The following is a 16,051-nucleotide window of genomic DNA, read 5'->3' as shown; positions in this document are numbered from 1 at the left end:
TCCCTGGACTCTAGTCTATGCCCACTGCCCCCTGTGCATCCTGGGCGGGGTGGGGGTGGCTTACGGGAGATCCCCACTACCTAGTAGTCTTCAGGAGGCAGAGGGGAATCTATGCAGCTTCTAAAGGAGAGAAGTACCCAGAGGGGTAGGCTGGCTGAGGAAGAAGGCACCATGTAGAGGGCGATTTCTTGAAGGCGTCATTGTCCCAGAGGAATGACCAAGTCAGTGATTTTGGGGCTGAGGCCTGAGACCGAAGGAGTTAACTCCATGCTTGGCTGGATACTCTCCATCCAGCCCTGATCATTTCTGATCTGGGATGAAAACCCTTCCAGGGAACTTGGCCTGATTCCGAGTGCTCTTCTTTTCTTTCTTTGCTTCAGCTTTTACAGAATTTCTGTGTGAAATCCCACGGTGATTTTTCAGGCGCTCCTAAGTCTTTGGGCTTGGGGTTGCTTTTTTGCACTTGACTAGATATTTTTATTCGTTGAGTAAGGAGCCAATTAGTGCTGTGTTGTCCATTCTTTTCCTGTCCTCTGAGGCATGTTTGTTTGCCCAAAAGGAAACTCTCTGAGATGGTTGAATAATGCTGACTTGAATGCCCTAAACTGGGATTTGGGGCCGTTGGTGGTTGAATATTTCTTCTGCTCTCTCTGCTTTGTTTCATTCCTCCTTGTTTACTCCTTAGGTGTGGAGGGTGCATCCTCCTGTGATGACGCAGGGACCCAACTGCTATCCCTCACCCCCCTCCCGTCCCCATCCATTCCTCTCTGCTTACTGCCTCCCCACCCTCCACCTGGGAAGAAGGCTGCAAACAGCCCCTTCCTGTTCTGAGAGCTTGTTGACTCACTGGTTCACACATTCCTGGATGTTAAGGACACCAAGATGGGTTTTTAGATTTCAGGTTTTTTCATTCTTTCTCCTTCTGGGATGTAGGCTACGGGCCAGAGCAAGTATTAACAGTAATGGGGACACGGCCACAAAAGGCTCAGCTAAGAGAACCTGGGGATTGTTCACCCCACAAGAATCTGATGATCAGGATTTGCATAGAAAGTTCTGGGTAATTTGTAGGAAACTCTCTGTGTGACTTTGCTCTGTTTTGCCTACAGCTGGGTGGGGTTTGTTAGGCAACCATCAGAAATCTCGCAGGTTGGGATTTGGGCTGCCCCTTCTCTTGTCTTCTCAGCAGCCTGGCACCTGTGCATTCTCCCTCTACTTCCAAGGCTGGAAATATAGACATCCTGCAACAATCTTGGGAAGACTGAGAAAAACTCACTTGAGTTGAAAATATCTTTTCACATATTTTATCTATATCTCTCATGAGATCTTCTGGGATGTGAACCGTACAATGCGCATCTCTTTTGTGGCCTAAAATCAAGCTAATCACCACCAATACTTCCAACCCAGGCTGAAGGCCAGTTGGTTCTCCTAGGAAATCACTGATGGGGGTGTTGTGGGAGCAACTGATATCCTTAGAATCCATGGTGACATCAAGTTCTAGAAAAGATGGGAGCGGGAAAGGATGGTTCTAGATGGCAGTAAAGCAGTGATTTTTATTGGGGGCAATCTCCCCTCCCCTACCAGAGAACACATGGCAATGTCTGCTGACATTTTTGGTTGTTGCAACTGGAGGAGTGCTATGGGCACCTAGAGGGTAGAGGACTGGTTGCTGCTTAGTATTCTACAATGCACAAGGCAGACCCCCGACAACGAATTATCCAGCTGTAAGGGTCAATAGGGCTGCGGTTGAGAAACTCTGCACCCAAGCAAGGGGTCATCTCATTCACCCCTCTCCTTAGGAAAGGATCCTTGGCCATACTGGTCTTGGTTAGATGTGAGCTGAATAGAGACCCTCCTGACTTTGAGGGAGGAAGACATTCTTAGGTGTTTGTTTTAAAATGGAAATGTCCTTCTACTCTGGACAAAGACAGGGAGAAGAGGCAAGGCAAGCAATGGGGCCTTACATGGGTATTTGCAAGACCTGTGCCAATGACCTGTGAAGTCTTGCAGTTCTGGAATAAACCTCACTGTTTTAGACCTCTGTGCCTTTGACAGTTTGTTCCCTTTTTTGGGAATACTCATTCTACCTTCAGTTCCTTGACTAGCTCTCCCTCTTTTTTTTTTTTTTTTTTTTAATATTTTATTTACTTATTTGGGAGAGAGAGAATGAGAGAGCGAGCACATGAGTGGAGTGAGGAGCAGAAGGAGAAGCAGACTCCCTGCTGAGCAGGGAGCCCAATGCAGGGCTCCATCCCATCGACCCTGGGATCACGACCTGAGCTGAAGGCAGACTTACCTGGCTGAGCCACCCAGGTGTCCCTTGACTGGCTCTTACTTACCACAGAAGGTCACTTAGGTACTGCCTCCTGCAGGCTTTCCTGGACTGCCACATGGCTCTGAGGTCTGCTGGGCTCCTGCCAGACCTGTTAACCCCTTTCTCTCACTTGCCATTTTATATTAAAATGACTAATTTCACTGTTCTTCACACTAGAATCGAAGGACGGATGCACCTTCTTTGTCTTTGTGACTCTCAGTGCTCACACTGTCTCCTCTGTGACACGGTGAATTTTACTGAGCTAATGAGGTGCTGGAAAAGGGTAGGGTGGGCTCTTAAATGCAATCGCCATCCTGACATATTTCACAAAAACCACGCGATTAAACAGCTCACTGTTGTTCAGCACTTACTGATGCAAGACGTACACCGGGCAATTTGCACGTGTCATTTACTTTAATCCTCATCAGAGGAGGCAGGTGATAATTATCCTCATTTTCTAGATGAGGAAACTGGGACTCGAGAGGCAGGTAACACACCTGGCATCAGCCATGGCAGTGGCAGACCTGGGCCTCAGATCAAAGCCCACACTGGTAACTACTGGGCTCTATGGCCGAATAGGGCCCACTGATTTGGTCACCCCGGGATGCCCTCTCCTGTACTAGCTCTGGAGTGTGCTGCTAACAACTCTCCGGAGTCTTGAGGAGCCAGAAGCTCCAAAACTGAAGTTCCTGTGTTAGCAGGATAGGCTTTTCCAGGGCTCCAAGGCCCTGGGAGAGGGGGCAGGTCCACCTGCAATTCTAGAGAGTTCTGATCTCCAGTAGAGAAGCCAGAGATCAACCGGGGCAAACACCTTGATGATGATGGGTCTTTCTCTTTGATGCCAAAGAGGAATTCGTAAGGTTTAAAACTATTTTCATTCATACAAGTGGATGCTTCCAGGCATGACTGGCCATCGCATTCTGTGGGTGGGCTCTTTAAATGTCCAAGTGGACTTTTCACTCTGGGTGGTGTGATTTGACTTGCTGAAGTCCACATGAATCCACGATAGGCTTTGGGTAGGCTAACTGAAATCCTGGATCAGTCAGCTAATTGATTTGGGGCAAATTAATTAACCTCACTAAGCTTGTGGCCTTATCTGTAAAATGTGAGTGAACGTTCTGACCTTGCAGCATTTTTATGACCATTAGAAATGATACATGTAAATAGCTTAATTCAGTGCCTGGTGTGCGGCAGGCACTCACTCAACATTAGCCATTTGTATATTCTTTTTACAGATAGGTGAAAGGAGCAAAGATTTAAAAGAGGAAATAAAATATCGTCACTAAATTATAGTCCGCGCAATTCTGGCAAATATGCAGTAGCTCAAATATTTATCGACTGATGGGCTGCATTATCGATGAGCCCCTGCTGGGAAACTGGCGTGGCCAGGTGTGGAAGACTGGCTTTTACGGAACTTGCCATGCCCATGCCGCGATTCCTTGCAATCGATGCAAAATTATCAGACCGCAGTGCTTCATTGACTTTAAACTGGGCTACCTACCCCTTAGCATTCCTCCCTCTTTTCAGCTTCTAAACTGGTAACTTCTAGGAGGGCTCTGTACACCAACGTCATCATCACAGGGGCTGCCATGTGCTGACTACTTGCCCTGTCTAGGCCCTTCCAATGCTGCTTCCTATAGTCTTCACAGCAACCCAATGAGGTGCTTATGCTAACAGAAAACTGAGGGCAGAGAGTAAAGAGACTCATTGGAGGCTCCCCCCACCCCGCCTTTTTAAAGATTTTATGTATTTATTGGAGAGAGAGAGAGTGAGAGAGAGAGAGCGAGCATGAAGTGGAGTGAGGGGCAGAGGGAGGAGCAGACTCCCTGTTGAGCGGGGAGCCCAATGTGGGACTCCATCCCAGACCCTGGGATCATGACCTGAGAGCTGAAGACAGATGCTCAACCGACTGAGCCACCCGGGTGCCCCGAGGCCTTGGAACTGGAAAGTGGTGAGGCTGGGGTTTGAACACATGCCTAACTCAAGGCTTCCATGTTTTCCACCCCACCACCTGCAAGGAAAGAGAGAAGTGCTATCATTTAGGTTCAGAAAATTCAGCACGCCAATGAAAAGGATGAGGCCCCTTCTGCAAGGTGCTTCCTGAGGGAAGACCAATGGCTTTCAGAAAGACTCAGCAGGATCCAAAGCTGGTGAGACATCTGCATTGACGGGAAAATTTGTCTTCAGGGACCTGCTCCATTTTCCAAAATCCCAGAGCTCTTCTCCTGATTTCATCTACCCGCAGGCTTTATTTTGCTCTCGACTTCCTCTCTCACGCATGGAGCAAGTGCTTTCTCTCCGGGGATGAGGCAAGTCTCTCTGACTGTACGCCTTAACTCCCTGGCTGCCCTACTGGCATGTTCTCATTCATTCTGGATGCATATCTGGGCTAGTGTTTCTCTAAAGGTATATTGATAGTGGTTAAGATAGAAAGGTTTTGTTATTAGGTTTGTTTGGGAAACTCTAAGTAAAAGTCGATTATTTTTCCTATATGACTTCTCAGGGCTTTAAAAGTGTGAATGTGCTTTATTAAAACCCCAAGAGAAAGCTATAGAATTTTCATTTTCGAAATTTATTTGGCCACAGAACTTATTTTTTTTAAATCAAATCTATCTTGGAGGATAGAATTTTGCCCCAGATAAGCCCTGGGAGAGAATCTAGTATGAGGTAAGGATTTAGAGGTGAGTTGAAGAGTATAATCAAGTCTGGAGAGATGATCAGAACTAGAATGAGTTATGATTGCTAGTAACTAAGATTTAGTAACACCAAGATTTACCCATACTTAGATTTGTTCTTCTTTTTTTTTTTAAAGTTTAAAATTTTAATTCCAGTATAGTTAACATACAGTGTTATATTAGCTTCTGGTTTACAATATAGTCACTCAACAGATTTGTTCTTCTTTATCAAACATTAGCTATAGGGACGCCTGGTGCTCGGTGCTCAGTGGTTGAGCATCTACCTTCAGCCCAGGGCGTGACCCTGGAGACCCGGGATCGAGTCCCGCATCAGGCTCCCTGCATGGAGCCTGCTTCTCCCTCTGCCTGTGTCTCTGCCTCTCTCTGTGTCTCTCATGAAGAAATAAAAAACAAACAAAAAACACATTGGCTATAAAGGGAGCTAGCTCTCTATGGTAATATATTTTTACTGTTCATTGCTTAAAGTTATTTCAGTAGTGATATTTTTAATTTTATTTTCAAAAAGTTTTTATTTTAATTCCAGTTGGTTGATATAGAGGGTCATATTAGATTCTGGTGTACAATGTAGTGGTTCAAAACTTACATACAACATCCGGTGCTCATCCCAATAAGTACCCTCCTTTATTGCCATCACCTATTTTTAAAAAAAGTGTTATCTTAATGAAAGAAGATGTTACCTGAATGATGGTTCATACACTGTGTAATGTCCAATATAAGCTTTTATTTCAACATAGTAGAGAGTGGAACATGAGGATTCTTAGTCCAGGAGTAGCATATCTAGAACGACTATTCATTTTTTTTTCTTTGGGGGACAAATTAATGATCATCTTGAAAATTGGATCTGTGAATCCGCATGTATACAGGGCATGTAACTATCACCCCTTCATCCTCGGCTCACGGGTAGAGAAGGTTGTCTTCTCACTGTGACCGAGAGGTCGTGACTGCTGTCTCACGAGTCATTCCTCCACCCCCAATTATATTATGGGCAACTCCGAAGCATTCTCACTGCAGTTGAATATCAGAGAACAATTTGGCTAGAGGGAATAACTCTGGTTGGTAGCAATTTCTCCTAATTTATGGGTGAGGAAATAAGGATCCAGAGCACTTAGCCACTTGGCAACCTTTACATGGAAGCTTCTGGCAGGTGAGGGATTAGAAGAACTCAGACTGCTGGCAGCAGGCAGCCCATTTAGACGCCACTGCTCTAAAAGATCCTGCAGTGAATAAGAGAAATATTGCCGAGGATGCTAAGTCTGGTTATTTCCAGAAGCTTCAGTCAACTGCTGAGAAAACAATCTCAACAGGCTAAATAGGGTGATGCTTTGGCAGGCTCAGGAGATGTGGGATGGGCAACCCAACCCAAACTGTGCTTTTGTGACCTGCCCATTGCCTCTCTCTATCCCTCCGTTGCAGCATATGCCAGGGTGGCAGAGATGAACCACACTCAGGAAACTGCCATCTGCTGCCTCAGCAAAGGAGCCACGGGAGGGGAAGGGAATCAGAGACACGGATGTCTGTTCTTGTTTGCTTTGGGCTCTCACCTGGAGCAGCCTGGCTCAGCTTTCTTCCCAGGGAGGCATTTGATCAGCTTTTAGGAGAACTGCAAAGAATGTGAATAAAGACCTCACAAAGGGGGACTGGCATTCAGTTGATGGGTGGAGTAAATGTCTCAAGAACCCAGCACAGATCCCCTTCATGGATTGTCTACACATAGATAATGTTGATTTAAAAAATCCAAGCATTTTTTTTTCCTGGACCCTGTTTAAATCCCAAAACAATCTTGCAAGTAGGATAGAATCCTCATTTTACAAATAAAGAAAGAGAGGCTCAGAGAAGGCAAGTACCTTGTCCAAGGTCACTAATTAGCACAAGGTAGACAAGGGATTTGAACCAGGTCTTCTCAAGTTCCTGATGACAGGCTTCCTGTTAGACCTCAATGACCTTACTCTTGTGTGGCATTTTGTAATTTTCAAGGGACTTTCACTTATGTCATATCCTGTGAGTCTCACTACAAAACCACCAGGTAGAAGAGGATTTGACAGATTAGAACCCAGACTTAGTGTGTTAAATCAAAGCCCAGGGTCACCAACCCAAGTCCCTCCCAGCACAGGTCCTGCTCTCTACTATGCCAGCTTGGGTTTCTTCCTCTCCAGCCTCACTCAGCTTTCTTTTGCTCCTCATCCTTTGGTGGGTTGCTCAGATGTGCAAAGTTGTTTTGAGAACAGCCAAGGCTAAACTTAAGTTATTTCCTTCCTCCACGTACTAGAGTACTTGCAATAGAGTACTAGCAATGATAGCTCCGTGTACGGTGTCCTACTAGGTGCCCCAAACCACAATACACATTTTATACTTATTTAACATAATGCTCATAACAGCCCGTGAAGTACCTGCTATTATAATACCCATTTTAAAGTCGCGGAAACCAAGGCACATAAAAGCTAAGTTAACTTGTCCAAGGTCAAAGAGCTAGTGAGTGGTGAAGCTGGGATTAAAACCAGGCAGACTGGCTCTAGACAAACTTGCAGAGCAGAAAATTAAGAATTAGCTGTAGAATAGTTAAAGTTGCTTGACTTCAGGATCTTCAGACCTATCCTCTGCCCTAGAATCCCTTGTCTGGAAACCAGCCCACAGAGTGCTCACTGCTGATCTGATTGGAATTCTGGAGATGTATCAACCACCTATATCTCTCTATTTTTTTTAAGATTTTATTTATTTATTCATGAAAGACAGGAAGAGAGAGAGAGAGACAGACAGAGACAGAGACACAGGCAGAGGGAGAAGCAGGCTCCCTGCAGGGAGCCCCATGTGGGACCCGATCCTGGGCCGAAGGCAGATGCTCAACTGCTAAACCACCCAGGCGCCCCTCAACCACCTATCTCTTGAGGAGTCTAGAATCACCTCTTCCTGCTCTGTCATATTTGTAGAGTCTTGAATGTGGATAACAACCTGAGAACATATTCTTGCCATGTGTGGCGTGGTTGGGTGTGGACGCGGGTTGGCATGGGGATGGGGGATAGTTGAGCTGTCAGAAGTTAGAACAGCAATGAGTCAGTGGACCCACTCCACCACCAAGGGTCCTCCATCCTCCCTCCCCCTAACTTCTGGGCCCAGATTGGACACCCATAGCCTAATCTAGGGCTTCCCAAACTTCCCTGATCATAAGGATTACCTGAAGGGCTTGTTAAAAATATAGGCACTCAAGCCTTTTCTCTGAAGATTTTCATTCCGTAAGACTCAGGTGAGACCTGGGTCTAGATATTTATACACTGGTTATGGTCAGTTAACACATGTCAGTGGTGTGCTTACCCTATGCAAGCAGCTGGCAATTCAGAATGAGTAGGACTCAGTCCCTTCCCTTGATGAGCTGAGGGCCTACAAGGGTGTGGACAAGTAAACATAGAAGTTTACTTTAAGACATAGTGGGAAGAGTACAGGGTGTGGTGGGCAGACAGGGTAGGGTATCTAACCCAGGCCAGGTGGTGGAGGGGGTAGGAGATCCTAGGGCCATCAGATCTGACACAGCACACATCCTTATCCTGAGATGCTCAGCTTCAATGACGCGCTGGCTCCAATGGAGCCTTTGGCTGAGGTGGTGCCAGAGTGGATCTCTGCTCCCCTCTTCCCCCACCCCAAGCCCTCCTCTGGACATTTTTCTCAAAAGGTGGGCACAGATGACATGTTACCGGGCCGTGGCACTCTGGCATTGCAGGGAGGGACCCAGCTCACATGGAAGAAGCTGTCTGGTCCTCACCCCTGTGTCATGGAACTCAGCGCCTCCTAATCCCCTGGTGTCAAAACCCAATTCATCCTGCTGGATCAGGTGCTGTCTGAGTTCCCTAAGCCCCCTGAGGAAATCACAGGGAAGAAGGGAGGAGAGCTCCAGTCTTTTGTCAACTGTGGCAAGTTTGGGTGATTAAGCTAAAAAAGCAAAGTCATTTTGGTCCAGAGGATTAGTTTTGAGGTGTGTTGCAAATCTAGAAGTAACTTATTGCCTGCGAGGCAAACCAAACCCAAGATGACTCTCAGCTAATTGCCTGCCTTTCCTTGTGCCAAGCCTAGCTCCTTGGTATATAAAGGCCAGCCTCCTCTTCGTCCCCATCCTCTCCCTTCATCCCCCTCGGCTTTTGCTAAGTGATTGTTATCTGACCTCCAAGCTCTCTCACCATGAACAGACAAGTCTGCAAGACCTCTGGTGGCGGCAGCCAGGGCTTCTCGGGCCGCTCCGCCGTGGTCTCAGGCAGCAGCAGGATGAGCAGCGTGGCCCGCTCCGGGGGAGCCAGTGGAGGGGCCTGCGGGTTCCGGGGTGGAGCGGGAGGCTTCGGCAGTCGCAGCCTCTACAGCCTGGGTGGCAACAAGAGCATCTCCATCAGCGTGGCTGGTGGCTCCCGGGCTGGTGGCTTTGGGGGAGGGCGTAGCAGCTGTGGCAGTGTCTTTGGGGGCGGCTATGGAGGTGGCTTTGGTGGTGGCTTTGGTGGTGGCTTTGGTGGTGGCAGAGGAATAGGAGGTGGCTTTGGAGGAGCTGGTGGCTTTGGAGGAGGAGCTGGTGGCTTTGGTGGAGCTGGTGGCTTTGGTGGAGCTGGTGGCTTTGGTGGGCCCCGTGGCTTTGGTGGGCCTGGAGGCTTTGGTCCTGGTGGCTTTGGTGGTCCTGGTGGCTTCCCAGGGGGAATCCAGGAGGTGACTGTCAACCAGAGCCTCCTGCAGCCCCTCAATGTGGAGATTGACCCCCAGATTGGGCAAGTGAAGACCCAGGAGCGCGAGCAGATCAAGACCCTCAACAACAAGTTTGCCTCCTTCATCGACAAGGTGAGGGCAAAGCTCAGAGGTGCCGTGGAGGGTTTGGGCTGCTCATGGGGTTGGTACATGGAGATGCCGGTGGGATCCGCCAGGCTTACAGGCGGGGGTATTGGCTTCTTGTCCTGGTTCTGCCTTGGGCCCCGCAGACAGCAGGCATGTCTGTTTTACTCTTCAGGCCCTGTTTTCCCAGCTATGAAACAGAAAGGGATTTTAGCTTCTGATTTCCTTCTAGGGATAGGACTAGGGAAAACTAAGTGTGGGTCCATGTTTTCAAGAGAACATTCAATTTCTCTTGAAAAGCAGCTTCTTGACAATCTAAACCAGTTGGTAATCAAACTTGCATTAGTAAGAATCTTGGGACTGCCTCTCAGTGACGAGTGCTGGCAGCTGACTTACTTTCCAAATGGTGCTATGTTGTAGTTGATAAATTTATTATACATATATCAAAAATATATATTATATATATATTGGCTGATACATATATTTTAAAGATTTTATTTGTTTATTCATGAGAGACACAGAGAGAGACAGAGACACAGGCAGAGGGAGAAGCAGGCTCCCTGCGGGGAGGCTGATGTGGGACTCGATCCCAGGACCTGGGGTCACACCCTGAGCCGAAGGCAGACCCTCAACCACTGAGCCACGCAGGTGCCCCAGCCGATGTTAACTCGAGCTGTCTATGCTGGGGCAGGGAAGGGTGTGCTGATCTGGGGGAATGAGCCTGGGGTTTGAAGTTGAACCCAGGTCAGCTATAAGCTGAGTAACTGAAAGGGGAAGCAACTAGGGAAAATGTGAAGCAACTTAGGAAAAGTTAGATCCTGTTGACTATTTTCACTGCCGGTAGGAAGGTAAAGTTTTCACTTAAAAAATAATTACAAATAACTGTATTTACGCCGACCTTCTACACTTGTGTTCTGAAGGATTCCCATAGACTAGGGCAGTGCTGGCGGTGACTCTTAGCGTGGTCACTTAGTATCCAAGCCACTTTGGGCAACTTAATGTGTTAGAGACTCTGTTTCCTTATCTACACAGGGGATAATAACACCCTCTTTTATAGGTGGTTGTGAGGATTAAGTGATTTAGAATAAGTGAAAATAGTGGGTATAGAGTCAACAACACATTGTGGCTCTCTCGTCCACATTCTCATCCTTCTCAGTTAAACAGAACAAAACCCAGAGGCTGTTACAGATTGAACTAGGTTCATTGCCACATTTCCACTCTTTGGGATGCATGATTCCCCTTTCTCAACTCAAGAGGCAAACGCCTTTTCTTTCTAACCTAACACAGGTGCGGTTCCTGGAACAGCAGAACAAGGTCCTGGAGACCAAGTGGGAGCTGCTCCAGCAGCAGACCACAGGGGCTGGCTCAGGACCCAACAACCTGGAGCCTTTCTTTGAATCCTACATCAGCTTCCTGCGCAGGCAGTTGGATTTGGCTCTAGGGGAGAGAGGAAATCTGGAAGGAGAGCTGAAGAATATGCAGGACCTTGTGGAAGACTTCAAAAAGAAGTGAGGGCCCCAAACGGGGAGTTTCCCCTTCCGGGGGATTAGCAGGAAGGCGTAACTCCAATTTAAGATTTTAACTGTTCCGGACTATACCTTCAGTCAATACTCTTGGATGGATTTGTTGAGTGAAGTGTGACTGAGTGGAAGGGGGTGAGAGGGTGGGGACTGAGACTTCTAAGTGGCTGATTATGACAGATTTCTCAGGATCCAGGCAGACCCCCTTCCATACTAGCCTCGATGGATGAGAGAATCCTCCCAGAGTTAGAAGCTGTTTGGGATGGAGAGTGCTCCACACTTACTGCGCATAGGAGTCACCTTGGAAGCTTGTCAGTCCTAGATATTCTGAATCAGTAGGTGTGAGGCATGTCCCAGGAGTCTGAGTCCCCGTAGTTCCCAGGGGTTCCTGGCAGATGGTCTAGTACTCTTTCAATGTGCCCAATACTCTGTTTCTGGAGCTTCAATCAGTCTCCTGCATGTTCGGGGTTGTAGTTGATACCCTCCGAGGTCTATGAGAGGCAAATAGGGCCTCTCGAGGTGGGGGGAAGTTCCAGACATCCCCAGGCTCAGGACTCACAGTGGTGGGCACACCTGCTCTGGGGAGGCCCCATTCTGGTTCAACTGCACAAACCTGATGGGCACCTGCTCTGTGCCAGGCTCTGTGGTGAGCTCTGGGAAGCCAGTGGCAACTCGGATTAACATTGCCCAGGAACCTCTCCTCCTGGAACCATTTCCATTTTTTAATCTTTATGAGATCTAGACCCTGGGTGGGAGATTATAGTCATTAACAAGTAGAGATCTCATAACCTTGATGCATTTGGAAGACAAGAGTTTATTCTTAACCTAAATTCCTGTAAGAAGCAACTCTGATTAATGGGAAGAGACACAGAACAGAGGCAGAAAACCTCGTCTGAGCAAATACCTCTGTGGATCTCATATACACACGTTGCACTTTGTGATGTCTGTAGAGCCAGGCAAGTAGTCAGCCTCCTTGATGTCTTCCCCCACCCTGGCTACCCACACTTCAGCCTGTTCCCAGACTTTGCAGAGAAGGTTGAGGCAGTGGTCTGAGCTCTGAAAGGCCTCTAAGCAGGACTGGCTACATAATCCTGGGGGCTCAGTGCAAAAAGAAAACACAAGGTTCTTGTTAAAAAATTATTAAGAATTTCAGGATGGCGCCAGCAGAGCCATTAGACGGAATGAATGTGAGGACCTTCTGAACTCGGAGCTCCGTGTAACTGCCTAGGTCACATGCCCATGAAGCGGTCTTGTCTCTGGGTGAGGGGATTCCACATGCATGTTCGGGATCCTCATTTTTAAATTTTTTTTACTTCTGAAACGTCACTGTCCAAATGTGTTTTTCTCTCTGTCCCAGGTATGAAGATGAGATTAACAAGCGGAATGCAGCTGAGAATGAGTTTGTGGGGCTCAAGAAGGTAGGAGAACTGGGAAGAGCAAGTCGAGGCTCTATTTCTGGGCACTAACCCCATGGAGTCAGCTGCCCTGGGGCCCAGGGACCCTATGCTGCGTGTAGGGTTTACATTTCTCCTTATGTTTTTGGAAATGAAGGAAGCTGCTCTAAATACATTGTTGGTGAGGAAAACATCTTACAATGTTACTGCAATTAATTAATCAGTAACGTGAACTAATAATGAAGGTTTTATGTGTAGCATTAATCAAGGTTTTCAGCCTACAAGTGTACCCTGGATGTTATTAATAATAACAATCATCCAATACTTGCAGCTTACTTAACCAGTCATCATAAAGATGAGGTAGTGAGAAGAATACCCTCATTTCTATTCAGAAGGTTGGTAATATAATATCCCAAACCCAAAGTCACATGTTAAGTAAATGTGATTTTTCTACCCTTACTCCAATGCCTGGCTAATATGGTTTATATTTTGTTAAAGCATCCGGGTTTAATTGGTCAAGGCAACTAAAGGGAAGAAAACCTCTTTGATTTTCTTTTAAAAGGGAAAGTGAGGAGTGGAAATTAGGAGGAGGACAGGGGAGGGACGAGGAGGAGGGACAAAGGCTTAGGAAAGACCTGTGAGTGATGGAGGGGCAGTGGGTCATTCTTTTGGGTTTCTGATTTCCTGCCTTTATATCCTGCAGGATGTGGATGCGGTGTACATGACCAAGATGGAGCTGCAAGCCAAGGTGGACAGCCTGACAGATGAACTGAACTTCTTGAGGACCCTCTATGAGATGGTGATTCCTTGATTCTTGGTTTTCCAAGCTCCAGAGCCTTCTTTTCTGCATCTTCCCAGACATGCTTCCCAAGTAGGAGTTTAGGGGATAGTCAAGTAGCAGAACACCCCCAAACCAGCAACAGGGCTTAGAACTCAACCACGCCCTGCCAGGGAAAAGCTCATTTAGGTCTCCCAGCCTGCATAGACCTGGGCCATAGGGCCAGGGTCCCTTTCTGTCTTCTTTGTTTTCCTTCTGTCTTGTCCATTTTGTTCTACACCTTCCTTCTGGCTCCTAAACCAGTACCATAGCTAGCTCCTTCAGACTCCTCCTCCCTACTGCAGTCCCATGGAAACCCCACAGTTGAGCTCACTGGCTGATACTCTCAGGCTGACAACCTGATTATATTTGCACATTAACTTTTTCTTTTAACATGGTTTCTAGCAGCCTTTTGGCTATAGTGGGATGGGGCCTGAAATGCAAGCTTCTTTTTCTAACTGTCTCATTCCTGGCTCCATTTTGGGATATATCTGCTGGTAGAAGATTCTTGGGCTTCTTCATTCCCAGCATCTTCTGGGGCCAAGGGATGGTGAAAATGATCATCTTCCCCATAGGAGCTGTCTCAGATGCAGAGTCATGTCAGTGACACATCTGTGGTCCTGTCCATGGACAACAACCGCTGCCTGGATCTGGACAGCATCATTGCAGAGGTCAAGGCCCAGTATGAGGAGATTGCCCAGAGAAGCAAGGCCGAGGCTGAGGCATTGTACCAGACCAAGGTGAGAGCCCTCTCCTTGCCCCCATCCTCTAGGTTTAGGTCTTGCTGACCTTCATCAAGAATGTTCTAACACTGTAAAACCATGTTGATTGGTTTCTCTTCCATCAGCTTGGGGAACTTCAGACCACTGCTGGCAGACACGGGGATGACCTGAAGAGTACCAAGAGTGAGATCATGGAGCTCAACAGGATGATCCAGAGGCTGCGGGCTGAGATTGAGAATGTTAAGAAGCAGGTGGGTCTGGACCTAATGGAGAGATGCTGAGGGTCTTCTGGGCCTTGGGGAGAAAGAGAAGCAATAACTGCCTCTGTCACATGCTTTCTCTGTCCTTTCATGGTGTCAAATGTGGGATAGCAGTCTCTGGGAGAGTCCATTCTCCCAGAGATTCCTTCTGGAATCGGATTCTTGGAAAGCTCCCTAAGGAGATATTGTTGCTCATTCTGGCTTTCCTGGCAAATCTTGCAACTGTAGGGATGGCCTTAAACACTCAATTTCAGTAGAATCTGCCTTCAGTGAACTATTTATCATGCACTTCACATAACCTCAATGGCTAATTTGTATCACTGGAATAAAGTGATTAATTAGGCAAAGGAGTTTAAAACAGTCTCGCAAAAAAGAGCCAGTTACTAGGCCGCTACTACCTTTACTAGCAAGTCAGTGTTCTTATCTTGATGAGACACGAGTTAATTTCAATGGGCTAAAGATAAATAGACCAATTGCAAAATGGACTTCCGTTTTCTGGCCACGTGCAATTGCAATTTCTAAGGTAGGGGATGGAGGGATGCTGAACGGGGAAGAGAGTTTTCAGGAAAGATCAGTTGTTTGTTTCTTGGTCACTATGCAAATCGGTCTCCCACCTCTCCCTGCCCCAGAATGCCAACCTGCAGGCAGCCATCGCTGAAGCTGAGCAGCGCGGGGAGATGGCCCTCAAGGATGCCAATGCCAAGCTCCAGGGCTTGCAGACCGCCCTGCAGAAGGCCAAGGATGACCTGGCCCGGCTGCTGAAAGAGTACCAGGAGTTGATGAATGTGAAGCTGGCGCTGGATGTGGAAATAGCCACCTACAGGAAGCTGCTGGAGGGCGAAGAGTGCAGGTGAGAGCATGTGGGGTCAGCATTCTCCAGATAAGATTTTAGAGTGACCTTTGATAATAAAGAAAGAGAGCAAGATGATTGGAGAGGACAACTCAGACAAAGAGTAAGGAATCTCCTGAATGACAGAATTTAGGATTCAAGTGCCATCATTTTTTTTTGGTCAATCAAGATCATCCAATTCTCCATTTTACCAGGACATCAATGTTGTATTACACAGGCCTGTTGATCCTTCTTAGGAGCAATAAGTAAGGAAAACTGCTTTGGGGTTATGACAAAGGTTATAGTGAAGTCCACTGGAACTTTCTGAGACTACAAAATGTTCTGTGTGCTGTCCAAGACAGTAGCTATTAGTCACTTGAGTACTTGACTTGTGGTGAGCGCAACTGAGGAACTGAGTTTTATACTTAATTTAATTTTAATAAATTTAGCTAGCTTTATGTGGATATTGGACAGCACAGTATAGACAGTCCTGCAGCTTTCCACCCCTGAGGCTGTCCATAGGGAAAGGGGCTGATGCACACATACTCAGGAAAAAAGGGCACAGTATCAAGTAGCAGATAAGGGCTTAGTGAGTGGATATCAAATGCCAAAGAACTATCAAGGATTGAGAGCTCCTTCTGCTGACTAGCTAGTTGCTCTAAGCATCCTGCATTGTCTCTGTCCTCAGGCAGTTCCCAATCTGAGGGA

The 16,051-nt window shown here is 47.1% G+C and overlaps 1 protein-coding gene across 1 annotated transcript; it reads left to right on the top strand.

Moving 5' to 3' along the window:
* The first annotated feature begins 9,168 nt into the window (after positions 1-9,168).
* On the top strand, positions 9,169-15,368 carry KRT76 (keratin 76). Its single transcript, XM_041736254.1, has 7 exons — positions 9,169-9,810; positions 11,089-11,309; positions 12,679-12,739; positions 13,419-13,514; positions 14,108-14,272; positions 14,380-14,505; positions 15,144-15,368. Exons 1-7 carry the CDS (start codon positions 9,172-9,174, stop codon positions 15,366-15,368), a joined length of 1,533 nt encoding a protein of 510 aa, XP_041592188.1. The 5' UTR covers positions 9,169-9,171.
* The last annotated feature ends 683 nt before the right edge of the window (positions 15,369-16,051 follow it).

Source organism: Vulpes lagopus, chromosome 21 (assembly GCF_018345385.1).
Source record: "Vulpes lagopus strain Blue_001 chromosome 21, ASM1834538v1, whole genome shotgun sequence".
In the NCBI taxonomy this organism is placed as follows: Eukaryota; Metazoa; Chordata; class Mammalia; order Carnivora; family Canidae; genus Vulpes; species Vulpes lagopus.
The sequence above is the reverse complement of the archived record's forward strand: the minus strand, read 5'-3'. Positions and strand labels throughout refer to the sequence as shown.